General features: G+C 36.7%; 1 protein-coding gene across 4 annotated transcripts in view; it reads right to left on the minus strand.

Annotated features, from left to right (window-relative positions):
• The window catches only part of LOC307170931 (A disintegrin and metalloproteinase with thrombospondin motifs 2), a 187,224-nt gene extending 174,789 nt beyond the window's left edge, over positions 1 to 12,435 (minus strand). For 2 of the 4 annotated variants that reach the window (XM_079892247.1, XM_079892248.1), the window contains exons 1-2: positions 12,106 to 12,434; positions 9,942 to 10,333 (exon numbers count right to left, since the gene is read on the minus strand). In XM_079892247.1, the coding sequence (XP_079748373.1) occupies positions 9,942 to 10,333; positions 12,106 to 12,190 (477 nt within the window). In that variant the 5' untranslated portion in view covers positions 12,191 to 12,434. Of the gene's footprint in view, positions 1 to 9,941; positions 10,334 to 12,105 lie in introns of all 4 variants that reach the window. The other 2 variants (XM_079892246.1, XM_079892249.1) reach the window with 2 other exon arrangements.
• Between the last annotated feature and the right edge of the window lie 3,729 nt (positions 12,436 to 16,164).

Genomic DNA, 16,164 nt, shown 5'->3' on the forward strand with positions numbered 1-16,164 from the left:
TACATTTTCTTTACTCTAAGAAAAAATGGTTCTTTTAACTGTTCACTGAAATGGTTCTTCTATGACTTCGCTACAAAAAAAAATCTCCTTTGGAATATTGATTTTTAAGAATGTACCACAAGTAATTGAATTAACCAAAGTGACTTACATTACAAAGTTACTAACATTTTTAATCAGTTCATGTGTTCCAGAGGAATCGAACCCACAACCTTGCTAGATGTTACTGCTATTAAAATTTCACCTACTGTACATAATGTTGCTCATGTGGAATTTCCTCATTTACAATTTCTTCATATACTACCAAAGGGAAATCCCTCGTCTTTTTTATGCGTTCAGTGCAACTGTGAAATGGCTGCTGAATTGCAGTCAGTAGGAATTGGTAATTATAGGTTATGAGAAACATTCCTGCCCTCGCACTGAGCCACTGACTGGCTGATAAAAGCCTCTTGATTGAGTAATTGTGCGTTTGAGAGCCACATTGCAGGGCGGAGTCTGTAATCATAGCGTAATCTCTTGTTCGTTCAAGCCCAACACCAGCCAATTCACACAAATTTGAACAAAAGGGGTCAATAACAGCTGCTCAGCAGAAAATTGATATAATGATTATACTCAGAAATAAATGGCACTTGAACTCCGCTAGCTCAGCTAATATCACGATTATATCCACGGTGATGCAGTGCTTTTTGCTCGAGAAATGAAGTCTCTCGGCCTACAGTGTTTTCACCTAAACCACCTGTGTCATTACTGGATCATCAACTCCTAAAATGACCAGCTGTCTCTGCTGAGTTGTTAAAAGTGTTATTTGATGACTCATGGGCCCTAATGGGACTTGAAATCCCCTTAAACTACAGGAATGAGATTAGCTGGGTGAGATCAAGTAATGCTCATGAACTTCAAGCAAACCACAAGTAAAATTGAGGCAAGTGAAACAGATGTTCCAAAACATGTAAGGCGAATAGAGTGCTAATGTTCCTCGTGGGACTCTACACACTATTCATCACCTCATCAAAATTAGACACGCTGCCGTACTTGTCTTTGGAAGTGTTAAGGAAAAAATTATCTCTTCCTACAGGTACTAGGTATCTAAGGGAGCTTCATGTGATAAATGCCAGTAACCATATCTAAAGGGGAGTTCACAAATTAACTGGAATATCTTTATTTAGAATAAAAAGGTGGCTATAATAAAATTTTAATTGAGGTTTGATTCTGAAATGCAATATGGATGGATGGATGGATGGATGGATGGATGGATGGATGGATGGATGGATGGATGGATGGATGGATGGATGGATGGATGGATGGATGGATGGATGGATGGATGGATGGATGGATGGATGGATGGATGGTCAATGACTGAAGCTAGCGAACAGCTTTGCCTTTTGGTGCTGATGCAATGCACATGGTATGATGATGGACAAAGTGTCTGAAAGATGGTTGCAGATTCGCCCCAACAGAAGAAAAGATGCAAGAGTATAATTGCGTCGGGCACTGAAGTGTGTGAAAGGATTATGCTTTGGCCAGTCTTCAGCATACACGTATAAAAGCCTGTCCCCCCGGGGAAGGAGTGCGCTGGCCTGCTTGTGTACTGAAACCAATGTGCCGACAGAACCATTCGTCTTCGACATGGCTCTCCTCCCCTGCCTGTTTGCTATCTCAGCCTTGGCCTTGTCTTTCATCAACCATGGCGTGTCCTCTCCGATCCTGCTCAGCTGCTCAACACTGTCTCTGTCTTCATTAGTCTGGCAATATTACGAGCGCAAGCTTCCCTCAAGGTGTGTGCTGGTGCTGTTACTTTTCTTTGTATGGTTCTATAAACACTGTCCATGAAAGTTCAGCTGTGCGTTTAGTTGTGGTTAAAAGATGCCAACTGGCTCACCACCAAGACTATGGACAAAAGAAATTGAAAGAATTGAAAATCAAAGGAACAGTTCTGCCAGAAATTAAATTTCTGTCATCATTTACTCACCCTCATTTTGTTATAAACCTGTATGGCTTTATTTCTTCTGTGAAGTAAACAATTCAATCTTCAAACAATTCATAGTGACCACAGCATTTAAGCTTCAAAAATGACCCAAAAAGCACCAAAAAGTGCCTTCATTAAAAATGTCTGGCTCAAAAGAATGAGTCCTTCACTGGTTGAGTTCACTCAACTCAGTTCACTATCAGTGAATGAAGGTGCAGTCACAATAGCGATATTTCAGCAAAATACACTGCTCATACAGAAGTCACTTACAAGTTTTCTGTTGGTGGTCAGTATGGCGAATTCACGTGACCAACTTGAACATTAGCAAAATCTGCGTTGGGGACTTTTTCGCCCTTATGCGAAACTCCCAAGAATCTGAAAGGCCAGATTCTTATTGAAATTACTAAATTCGGCCTGCAAGATTTTGTCGAGCATTTATGTCTATTTCGAACTATTAATGTTGCTGTCTTCACGAAGTGCTAAAATGTCAATCACTATACAGTATCATCATGACATGGCCTATAGTCAGGAAAAGAAGACCCAAAAGCGGGAATATGTAGCAAATCAAACTTTATTAATGAAACAGTAGATTAGAGGGAATTATTTCTTTAATTTATTTTTATTATTTTATTTTTTATTTTTTTACCAGTTGGCTGGTCACACAGCTTTCATAGTTTTCAGTTACGTAACTGGTGCGGAGACCTGCAGTGTTTTTTTAATTTTGAATTTAGTTTTATTAATATTTTGATTTGAATTAGTTTTATTTTTAGTTTCTCTGGTAATTTTAGTTTAACTTTAAGCAATTTTGTTATGTGCTTTTGTCATTTTATTTTTTTAAATATTGCTATTTAGGTTTAATTTAGGCTAGGCCTATATTAAATTATTTATATATAATTTAGCTATATTTCAGTTTAAGTTTAAGTTTTATTTCTTTCCAGGTAATAATTTTAGAGCTTCAACTAAAACTTATTTCAGCCCATTTTATTTAGCCTAATTTTAGCTTTCTTTCAATTAACTTAAATGCTTTTAATAGTTTTAGTTACAAATTATTTAGGCTAATGCTGGTCCGGGACACCATTAGGCCAGAGTCGCACACTCAGACAGGCCACCTCATAAAAATAAAGTTTGATTTGCTTTTTGGGTGTTTTTTCCTGCCTATAGCTATAGCCATGCCATGATAATATATAGCGATTAACATTTCAGCACTTCGTGAAGACAGCGACATTAATAGTTCTAAGCACTTACTCGCACTCGCTTAGAGCTCGTGTGAATTTCACGTAGAAAAGGAAGTTCAGGAACAACCTCGATCCATCAGGAAATGCCACATAGGTCGCTGCATTAGGTAGGCTAATAGATAGCGTTGCAGTCAGACTAAATTCAGTTATAGACTTTATTCACGAGTTCACACTTAGGCCAATAATCAGATAGAGTAGGCTAAAGGTTTGCGTACGGAAGCGCTACGAGCTCGGAATCCTATATCAAACTCATTGAGTTGATTAACTCCTCCCGTGCTAATTTGGTTGATTATCTGAACATGCTCCTCCGGAACTTTGTTAATAAAATATAATTTTAATGAAAAATAAATTTAATGAAATTTAGTTATCCAAAACTGGGGGTGCGCAAATTCTTACGCCACCCCGTAGCACCGGGCCTGGATAAACCGTACAAAAAATTCTCAGATCTGCCTTACTAAACTTGACCCTCTAATTACCACATCTTACCTCTAACACCTGTATACCACATACCTCTGATTTGCACCAAAAAGAAGACTGTTTGGAGAAAACAATGGCATTTTTCTTCAGCCTGCGTAACCTCTTGCTCGATGAGCAGATGTTTTGATTTTTCTGCAGTTCCAGTTATTTGGATGGAATGGAACAATGAGTTTCTATGAAATTCTTGAACAAGTGGTTACTGCTCCAATGTCTACCTAATTCCATCTGGCTGTTTACCCTTTATGGTCTCCTTTAAGGCAGTGTAGGCGATTTGTTCCAGAAAAATATTTTGTTATGCTGGCTGAAAGTCTCCTCACATTCTGATAGCAATCCCTAAGTTATGTGGTCTAAATGTATTTATATAACATCTGTGGAAGGCATAGGACCATAAAATGTTCGTCCAATCATTGCATTCGGTCAGAATGTTAAATGTTCATTTTTATTGTAATGTTATGTGTTTTGAGACACAAGGTAGTTTAACGCCATCTCTCGTGACACTTTTGTTTGCTTTTGTTTTTGAACACCCATTCATGCGTTTTGAAAAAGGCGTGGCTTTCGAGAGCGCTATGAAAGGGAGGGTGGGATCTTATGCTTTAAAGCTAGCTCGCTATTGCTAGCCTCTCCAACAACTGCCTACCCTAACTTTAAAAAACAATTTAGAAGTTATAACCAGAACTTTTTGAAGTGTAAGATTGAGCATTGTTAAAAATGTTCAAGGACATATTTGTATAAAAGCTAAATTAAATTAAATATATAATTTCTAATGGTTATAATATATATATTATTTATTTATTTTTTTGAATGTGTTCATAATTTCTTTGTATGACAGTTTGGCCAAATATTATGTCCGTACAATTTGTCACGTTTCATAGTATTATCATAAAAAAACTAAATTGAGCACTTGCCACTACGAAAGCCTGTTTGATTGAAAAATGACAACAAGCTTCCGGTATAAATCAGGGGAAGCTTCAGGAAAAGAAGAGGACAAAATCAAATGCTCTCCTGATCTGTCACTCTAAAAATGCACTGACTCAGAGCTATTCAAAATACACTTAATACTGTTGTTAGCATGGCCACTATTCATTCTGCAACATAATCACGTACAAACAAACCTGGGTCTGAAATACCAAGAGCTGTGAAGCTAAGGTTACATTTATTCTCTCTGTTGAGGAGTATTGCCCTCTGAGGAAATGGAGTTACTGAGGCTGCTGTTCTATATGCAAGATGCCCACGGCTATTGCCCCTGATGACCCTGAGTGTTTGAAGCTGAAGGACAGCATGGAGACTGGGTTTAATCCTGTGGGCACCATGCCCACTGAAGCGTGCACTCACATACATGCACACACACACACAAACTGGCACAGGTGTGGACGTACCTGTGCACAAGCACACAAACACACAGAGTATGCCTGTAAGCATGACTTCATATGGGGCATTCATACAGGTTATGATTTAACAAGTACATGGAGTGCTAAAAACAAGCTATTACACACACAATCATACAAATTAAGACATACTGTAAATAAAAAAACACACTGACTGGTACACTACATTCTTTAAAGTTTTTAAGCTATATATATATATATATATATATATATATATATATATAATATATATATATATATATATATATATATTGATCCTCTAACCAACTCAAACTACTTTGAAATCCTGTTGTTGTTTCATCAAAAGCATTTTTTTTGTCCACCTCTCTTGTGAAACAAGTGCACTTCAATGTACTTTTTAAGAAAAAGAGTTATGGATATAATACACTTTCAGAGTTCATATTTCAGTGAATAAAGAACTTATTTCACAACTTCATTGTAATTAAGTGCAATTCACATAGTCAAGAAGCGTTTTTTTTTTTTTAAGTACACACTAAAGTATGTTATGAAATCATCAATGTTGGGTATAATGCATTACTAAGTAATTAATTGTTATTAACTGTAATTTAATTACTTTTCCCTTGAAAAAGTAAAGTAAGGGATTACTCTTAATTTTTCTGTAATGTAATTAGTTACTTCTGATGCATTTAATACTGTATGGACTATAGAACAATTCTATAAAAAACAATAGTCGATTTAACATCCAAATTCAATGTCTAATGTTAAAATTTATGTGTTTAATGTAACCTCCACCCTTTAAATACTTTGGTCAGTTAGACTAAGAATAATTTATGCAATTTTATATTATTTATTTGAAAGAATTAAAAGAGAAGTTTCATGTCTATATTGTTCAGCTGGTCGAGGTTGATATGGGATTTAGTAATTAAATACTTTTTAGTGAGAGTAATTAGAACAGAAATCTAATCTTAACACTGTTGAAGATGTAATTAGTAGCTACTAGCTAGTAAGTAATGCATTTTTTAAATTTTTTAAGTAACTTAACCAATACTGGAAATAATGTCCAGGAGTACATTTCTTATAAGGACTGTAAAAAAAATATTTCACAGATTTTAAATGTTATTTCTAGTAACACACTACAGAAAAAAAGTACAAAAATTAAATGTAGGCCTTTAAATATAAAATTGACAAATAACCACTGTAAAAAATATTTAAATTATTAAATTATTAAACATTAAAATTATTTTCATAATGTTATCACAACTTTTTATCTTTTGTCAAATCAACTTAGATAATTAATGTGGTTCAGATAACAGTATTTTGAGTTTCTACTTATTCTCCTTCATTGTATTAACTAAATTTTTTATTTAATGAACAACCAGGTACTTTAAGTTAAACCAACAACAACAACAACAACAACAACAACAAAAATGACGGTGCACTTTTAACCCTCTGGGGTCTGAGGTGTTTTCTGGGCCCTGGAGGTGTTTTGACATGCTCTGACATTTGTGCTTATTTCTGTTACTTGTGACATTTTCATGGCTAAAGTCTGATTACACTGTATTCAGCACAAACTCTGCCACAATAATATGTCAGCAGCATGTATGTAAAAGTTTGTAGTTTTGAGACAATGACATTTATGCGTGGTTTGTTCAAAAATTGTCACTGAAATAAGGTCATTAAACCCATACTGATTATTTCTTCACAAGGCTTTTGAAAATTGTATCACGTAGCCTAGAATATTTTCTTCAAAACTATGTGAAAATCATCCTGCGTACTCATTCAAATAAAACAATATATTGATTTAAAATTTGTAAGACATGTTTTGTGTAAGAAAGCTTTATGCGAGGTGGCATAAATCATCATGAATATTGATGTGTTTCACACCTGAGAAAGACAAAGACCCTCGCATAATGGCCCTATCAGGTGCTATCAGGCCCTATCATTATGAGGAACGTTGCACAAAGAATGAGTAGAGATTTAAAAAAGAATGGCTTTTTGATTATTTGGATTTATTAACAACATAACATAATCCAAAGATACACAACAAAGGACAAAAAAGCACATTATTGAACACACAGATCTAAAGACAGAGACTTGAACAGTCACACACATTTGTGCCATTCCTGAAACATAGTACATACCTGTAATTTCCAAGGTATTTGATTTTTCATTTTACCATGTTCATGTACAGAGACTCATGTGAATGTTGAAGTCAGCAAGACTCATCCAGTGGCATCTGGTCCCTGTAAAAAAAATAAACACCTGTGAACATGCTGATATCAAGAGAAACTATAGGGCTGCACGATTTTGGGAATACATTTTAGATTTTTCTGGTTAAAATTGCGATTTAAAATTTACAAAATACATATATATATATATATATATATATATATATATATATATATATATATATATATATATATATATATATATATATATATAATGAACACCAAGTTTGTTGTGCCTTGTAGGCATATATGTGTAGGGCTACGTAAAATAATAACAATAGCCTAGATAGCAGGCAGCCTATAAATCGTTAAAAAGGAACACTTCAGTAACACTTCAGTAACACTACACTAGAGAAAAATATATTGATTATCAGATGTTACTTCAAATGTTTCCATTCGTTATGACGTTATGAAATGAGACTGGAATAAAAACATGACGTCTAATGTTTGGTGCGTTTTGCTTTTCAAACGCACAGCGCAAGTGACTCAAACTCACAGCATGTGCAGAGAACATTCACTGAAGCGAGCCGCTCCAAACTATGAAACGTTATTGTTACCACATTATAAATATCTAAGCTTGAGCAGATATCCACAAACACAGTATTTAACAGTAAACATGGGTCTAAACATTATAATATTCACCATATTAGAATAAACCCTCATACTAGCCTACTTTTATATCATGCTGTGTTTTATTATCGAACATAAAAACATCCTTGTGTCGTACATGTATATACATTTAGCATTAGGCTTCATGTTTTTACTCCAATCTCATTTCATATGTACATGTACATTTTAGTCTGGCACCAGTTTATCTAGTAGCTACAATGTAAAGTTTATGCAACAATAACATGCTTACTATTATGAGTGTCTTACCTTAAAAATCTTTTTCATAATCAAATCGTGTTCTTCTAATTCTTCTGAGGTAAATCCAAGGTAAACAGCACAGCAGATGAAAAGCAGAGGAGAACTGAAGTCTCTGATTCTTTGTTTTTGAGGTAATGAGGGCGTTTACAGGTCTGCGTTCCTCCACGTGGACCATTTGCATGTCAATTGCTTGTGCGCGCGTGGGTGTGGTCACATTAGAACTAATGAGCTCGGACTGGAGAAACTGTACATGTCATTCCTTTCATACGGATTACTTAAACAGAGAATATTTGTTTTTGATATGATTTAGATCATTTAAAAATGGAGACTTCAAGCTTTGTAAAGACATATGTTTCATGTCACAGTGACAAGCATTCGCTGAGTTACAGATAATTTTCTGTCGCATTTCAGAATGAACTTCACATTGAGAGAGACGGCAGAACGCGCATCATGTTTATTTTCTGTATTTTACGAAAAACACAACATTTTGTTTTTATTATTGGTGTACACAAATAAAAGTAGACATTTAACAGTTTTGAATGATGTATAACACTTGCCTGTATGACAAAAATCGACGGAGTTATTTGAGTCTCTTTTGCACTGATAAGAAAAAAAGCGAGACAATCGCACCAGTGCGACAGCCGATCCCAGGGGGTTAAAGTGTGTTTATATGTAATCAAAGTCTTTAGTATTCTCTTACAGTATACAGTAGGTCACGTTTTAAGTACTTTTTAATTTGTGTCAATTACATTAACTGATTTTTTTTTGGGGGGGGGGGGGGTGATTTTAAGTATATAATCAATAAATATAAGTGCACTTTTTTCCACAAGGGCTATAGGCTAATGCCTCTACGAGCACTGATCACACTGAGACCAACAGATCAGACAGCACAGCCCTGCACTGGAACACTGTAGTTAATGTCTACATATTTTAGTCAACCTCAGTTTTATCTGCATATAAAGTTTATTCACTCTGTTTATTTTGTGTCTCTCTTTCTTGCAGCTGTATAAAGATGTCAGCCACAGGGGGCGTATGGATCTCATGATCTCTGGCAGACTCTCTGAGCTAGCTTCTCATCTGGGCCCGTTTAGAATTATAGTTTTATTTGAGTAAAGAAAAACACCTCAAGTAATTAACAAGAGACCTCTGTTCCAATCCTCACATCTGTCGCTGCCATAAACACAGATCTCAGTGCACACCAGTCACAAAGCACACTCTACCACTCAACTATTTATTTGCCTTTCAGCTTGTATTAGAAATATCCCAGGATACTCACAAAATCTGTGACTACTGCATGCACGGATAGTAGTAAATATTGTCCTAACCATATCCCTTTCCCTAAACCTAACCCTACCCATAACCTACCCCTAAAATCAGAGTGAAATGATAGCTGAACAACACTGATGTAGAAGCACCTAACCCTGGTTATAAGCCTAAACTTGACATAAACTGTGAACTTGTCTATCAAATCTGATAGGTTTGGAATGTTGTTCCAGGATCAACAAAGATGTTGATTCAGGAACATGTTGCACTTGATGAAATCTGTTTCAGCCCCCTTAACATCACCCCTGGTATTCGGATACATGAAGTAAACAACTTGATAGGACCTGAAATGTAAAAAAACTACAAATATACCTATGCAACAAAAACACCAAATTTTTCATGCTGATTGAATATAGGAAAGATAAAAACACTCCTTTTTCACTAATGTTTCTTTTCAATGATTGCAATTTTTATCGAACAGATTAGCTTCATGAAGGGATTGTGTAAATTTACTGGACATACTGGACATCACACACAAATGAAGGCCGATGTGGTCACTTACCAGGCCGTCGCAGTTACTAATGGCTACTGAGGCTCCCTGTATGTCCGTAATGTCACCCACATACATGCAGTCACTCTTCAAAGGCTCGGAGTGCATGCCGCCAGATTCCTGCCACTCCATCTTGGCTCCGGGAGCCACCAGGCGTGTGTTGCGGCGCAGACGCAGGTGAAACTCCCGGCCGAAGACGGTGACGTTGTAGTAGAGCTGCTCGAGCGCGTCTCCTCCGGACTCATGGTTGGCGTGGTCGGCCGATGCCGCCTCTCTTCTCCAGCGCCTACGGAACTGCCCATCTGCTGGACCAACCGATACCGCATGGGACAGGAAGCGGCCTTCTGCATCAGTAAGAACGGGCTTCACCAGTCCATAGTCCCCCAGAACATGCTGCAGGGAATCTGCATTACACACAAAGAAAGTCAGTCAGACAGCACACTTTGGTTGTAGTGCATCTATAATGAATGTCACTACGCTGGCAACTTTCATGTGATGGTTTGCAAAAACAATGCTTCTTCTCACAAAGTGAATTAAATTTAGATGTGTTTATGTTGACACTTTAAATGCATATTCTTCTTTCCCATGCAGCGAGTTAATGCACGTGAGAAGCAATGGGTCAGACGGGTCCGGGTGAAGAAACACATTAACATTTGTCTGACACCATCATTTTCATATTTAACGCCTGTTTGTGCACATACTGTATGAACAGTGTGTTTTGTTATTCTGTGTTTGTAATTGTATATCTGCCTCCCATCAGAAAATACCAAGATAAATAAAATGTATAATTGTCAATATGCCATATTGTTTTCAATGACAGCTGGATGCTTGATAGACATATTTACAATACAGAAATATATCAAGAAGAAACACAACAACAGACTCAGCACCCTACAAAGACAGCATTTTGGGCATCACATGTGCATTCAGTGTCAGCTCAATTCAAATTCAGCTCAGCTGATTCCAAACAAGCCTATGATACCCAAAAAAGCTGCATGTGCCTATAATGCCCAAAAATGATTCACTCAACTATAATTCAAAATAAAAGTGTCACATGCACCGAAAAGAGTCAATAATATTTCATGCACCTGATACACAAAAATGCTGCACACAACTATGATACCCAAATGTGCCACAAGCACCTATGATAGACAATAAGACTTAGCCTATGCACCTGATGCACATTAATGTTGTACACACAAAATGATGCTCGGGCCTATTATACATAAATATTATGCTCCAAAAATGCTTCACTTACATATGATGTTCAAAATATGTTGCACACACCTATGATACCCAATAATACTTTATGCAACTGATGCAAAAAAAAAAAAAAAAAAAAAATGCTGCACACACCTATGATACCCAAAAGTGCAACATGCACCCATAACACCAGTAATATTTTATTCACCTCATGCACAAAATACTCCACACATCTATGCCCAAAAATGCTGTCTAGGTAGGCAACTCACTAGGTTTTGAGACACAGGCAATATGTCAGTTCAAAGTGATGCTGAGCTCATATCATAATGTGCATCTCTTCCTCTAGCACATTTATTACATGTTTTAATTTACCAATAACCATTTCAAATTACCAACAAACCAAAAGTTGCAGTATGAAAACATTCTAGTCTTTCTCTTCCAAAACGAAAAGTTCCATTTTAAAGCTTTGGGTTTGTTTTTTTGTTTTTTAAGTTTCTATATGCAAAAAGCACATTTTGTTTAAATGCTCTCAAAGGAGGAGAACAGAACTGAGACATTTTTATTATTATTATTTGAAATCAATATCCTGCAATATTTCCACTCTCAGACATATCAATATCGCCAGAGCTTCTGTCAAAAATCGCAAACGCGAGAAGAAGGAAAAAAACACCCAAAACATTTCCACTACACCGCCAGAGCTGCGCTGAGAATTAATTTCAGCAGCATGTGAAACAAACACACAACAAACATTAATGATGCAGCACACGAGGATGCCGCGTCTGTTTATATTTCCTAAAGCTCCAGAGAATAATTAACAAGATCAGAAATAGCCTATGCCACAAGTTTCTCACACACGGGGATGGAGACAGTGCGCAAACATCCAGGTCTGATGCGCACTGGGGTGGTACCGGGCAGGACATCTTGCGATGGGATAGAACTGAAAGTGTAAATAGGTAAAGGCAGCCGCACGTACCTATGCTACTGGAGATATAAAGGCCATTCGTCTGCAGAAAGATCGGCAGTGTGATTAGGATAGTAAATCCGGCCGCGAAATCCATGGCAGCTCCGAACTGCGCAGGTGAGGGAGACGGACTTTGGGATCCAGCGTGTTAAAGTTCCCTGCGCGACCAGCAACCGCCACGCCAGCAACAGCCGCCCGCAACTTACTGCAAAGTGCACTAGGAGAGAGCGCGTGCCTCTCTCTCTCTCACACACACTCACTCTCTCTCTCTCTCTCTCTCTCTCTCTCACACACACACACACACACACACATACACACCCTCTCCCTCCTCCTCGACTCTTACTAGGTTTCTCTGTCAACACCTGAATGCGCGCACGAGTGCGGAACGACAGACGGATGCGGAATTATTTATTTCAGACAGCGCGGTAATATAAATATTGATATTTCGCATCCTTCCGCATGTAAATAAAATGTTAAGGACTTCAAACCTAACGTGTGAGTCGCTGCTGCCTTTTTTTTCTTTTTTTTTAAAGTTGCTCCTCAAGTCTGAAACTTTTACAGATGAAATGCTGCTTGTGTGAGGTTGTGTTCTTCATGACCTGCTCAAACTTTTCGCAGCGTCTCATCACATTCAAGCACAGGATCATCAGCTAGAGCAATAGCGCCCCCTTGAACACACACACAGACTGTCACTTCTTAAACAACAGTCACAGGTATAGGCTACCGCTTAATAAACACCAAACCAGAAATGCAAATACCAGAAATATTAACAAAAATATGTGACTGTATAATGGTACAAAAGCAAAATAATAATAATAACAACTCCCTCTCTCTAGCAGCAGCGACATGTTTCCTTTCATTTATGTTCCAAGCATTTAGCAGAAGTAATTTCACACTTGCTCTGCACCACAGCAGCAGCGTAGCAGATCTGGTCCGTCAAGACCAAACCTACATTTCTATGTTCATTAATATAATTATCATTATTATTATTATTATTTTGTTACAAATTATCCCGAGAGTTGTCATGACTGAAATCCACTTTACTTACCTTTTTTTAAAAAATATCTTATTTCAGTAGTTGCATATTAATATATAGCCTATTCAGGTCTGAAGCCCTACTTGATATAATGAAATATCTGAGCAGTGAAAATTATCCTAAAATTAATAAATGTTGTATGCAGAAGAGAATTCAGTGTAATTTCAGTAAAAGTTCTTACAGTAATTGCACTTGAGTTTGCATTTATATCAGGAATAGAATTGTTTTTGAAAAGGCAGGTGAGCAGATAGCCTTTCTGAGATGCGGACAGAGAATGTCCTTGGTAGGGTCAAACACATGGCATCCATTCGTTTGCATGTATTAACATACCTAATGAGTGATGGGACGGATTTTAATTTTGCTCTTGAAAGGTTAGACTCCTGAGCATCAGGTTTAGAGAGTGTCAGAATTAATCTGACATACTCATTAAAAAGACCCTATGAAAGCATGATACAGTATTGATGAAAGTGCTTGGAAACATCCATATTTGCAGTGAAATATATACTGTGTATATTTACCTATAACTTCACCTTGGGCAACATGCACATTCACAAAACAATTGGATAAAATCAGGGTTACAGTATTCATTATATTGGTTTCATGCAACTACACTACACTCTGGTTTGGAATAACACGATTATTTGTTCCTATTATCATGTAAACTACTTGTCATTAAAACCAAATGGCCTCCACTTTGCAATTTTTGTCATCTAAAAAAATATAACAAGCAAGATATGTGTTTCATTCATAAAGAGTTTTAACAAGGTCCGAAGGCCAAATGAGAAACAGTATTGTCTGACCCTGAGCAAAGTTACTCCAGTCAAAAGGATCTCACGCTTACTACTAACACAAATAGTGAAACATGTCTTGTGTACCTGAAGCATAAGTTACCAGGCCAATTCTAAATCAATTTCTTGTCAATAACAATACTGTCTCATTTCAGTCAAGAATGAGAACAAAAAATGCAAAGGCAACTGATTCTAAAGGCCTTGCTGATGTGAAAACCCTGCTCATTCCACAGATATACAGAGAGGTCAGACACAGTGACACAGTGTAACTATCAAGCACATTTTGGCAGAGAAATTCCCTTAATACTGCACATTTTTATCAAGCTCTGTTGGGAAGAGTATTTCCCAGAGATGTGTGTGTGTGTGTGTGTGTGTGTGTGTGTGTGTGTGTGTGTGTGTGTGTGTGTGTGTGTGTGTGTGTGTGTGTGTGTGTGTGTGTGTGTGTGTGTGTGTGTGTGTGTGTGTGTGTGTGTGTGTGTCTGTGTGTGTGTGTGTGTGTGTGTGTGTGTGTGTGTGTGTGTGTGTGTGTGGTGTGGTTGTGTTTGTGTGTGGCCCTGGTTAACCTTAACTTGTGAGGACAAAATGTTCCCAGAAGGTCAAAGATTTCTGATTTTTGTCCCCACAACGTAAGGTTTACCAGGACCACACACCACACATTTTTTGGTCACAAATGTGTACAATGGCATGGGTACCCAAATGGGGGAAAAACTATACTAAAATGTATTTAAAATACATTTATTTCATACTAAGTATATGACAAATTCATAACATATTTACTGACATATGCTTAAGACTTACTGATATAAATAATATCTGTAATAATACATAATATTTGGAGTTCTTTATTCTTTACTTAATATTAAGCCTAAAATGTGTTTTAATATCAGTATTAGTAAGGATAGTATGATCACTGTATAATATCAGTCTTTAAATGCAAGATATATTTAAAGTGTACCTAAAGTATACTTGCAATAGTTCCACTTTAGCACAATCAAATACACTTAAGTATATCTTTGGTTGAACTTCAGCACTATGCCCACTTCTGGATAACTAAAGTATATTAAGTACAATAAATGTAAAATAAATGTATTTCAAATACATTTTGGTATATTTATTTTTCACTAGGGTATTACAACGTAAAACATGGTGTATGAGGACAATTCCTGAAAAACATACTAAACGTGCCAAAAGTTTTCTGTGATGGGTAGATTTACGGGTAGGGTTAGTGTGGGAGAATAAAATATACAGTTTGTACAGTATAAAAAAAAACATTACGCCTATGGAGAGTCCCCATAAACCACATTTACAAGAGTGTGTGTGTGTGTGTGTGTGTGTGTGTGTGTGTGTGTGTGTGTGTGTGTGTGTGTGTGTGTGTGTGTGTGTGTGTGTGTGTGTGTGTGTGTGTGTGTGTGTGTGTGTGTGTTCACTTTGTGGCACGGGATGTGGGGGAATTCTATCAGTGTGTATCATGTTTCCCCATAAAGAGACGTTTGATGGTCAATACGTTTGATCTTTTCCTTCTCACTTTTCCTCCTTTTTACTCTGTCATTTAAACATCACAAAAAAATCTCTTACATAAACACCACTCTGTGAGAGCATGTTAGTAAAAAGCAGGAATTAATGGTTATTCGAAATTGCAAATGATCCACCTCTTTGTCTAGAGGTACCAAATAAGCACTTAGAACCTGTGAATCTGCGCACATATTGTCAATTATTGCATTAAATAGGAAATTAAATTAAATAGAAAATTAAATTAAAAGGAAGCTGATCATCTCTGCAATCTGCAAGAACAAAGACAGTATCTTCAGAATTTATTAGATCAGAGAAAATCTAGACAATTTTTAGCAGGAGATAAATAATGCATTTCTTTATCTTATCAAGAAAAGCTAATACCATGCATACAAATAACCATAGCACATACAAGTAAATCAGTAATATCTCAAAATCAGAACCTTGAGGAATGCCAGAGTTAAGCCATGTACATTCAAAAAGTTTCTAAATTTTAGCTTGGAAATGATTTTCGAGACAGAGTTAGGACAATGTTTTGAACACTGCACTGAGATCTAGTGAATCTTAAAGAGATCCATCAGGACAATAATGAGTCATTGACTATAACTAGTGCTGTCTCAGTACTATGATTAGGTATAAATCCTGTCTGAAAGAAGCCACCTTTGTCGTTCCTGTAGAATAGGTGCAGTTGCTGAGCAACAACCTTCTACAATACCTTAGAGATAAAAAAAAAAAGTT

This window comes from Squalius cephalus (genome assembly GCF_949319135.1).
Source record: "Squalius cephalus genome assembly, chromosome: 14".
Taxonomy (NCBI): domain Eukaryota; kingdom Metazoa; phylum Chordata; class Actinopteri; order Cypriniformes; family Leuciscidae; genus Squalius; species Squalius cephalus.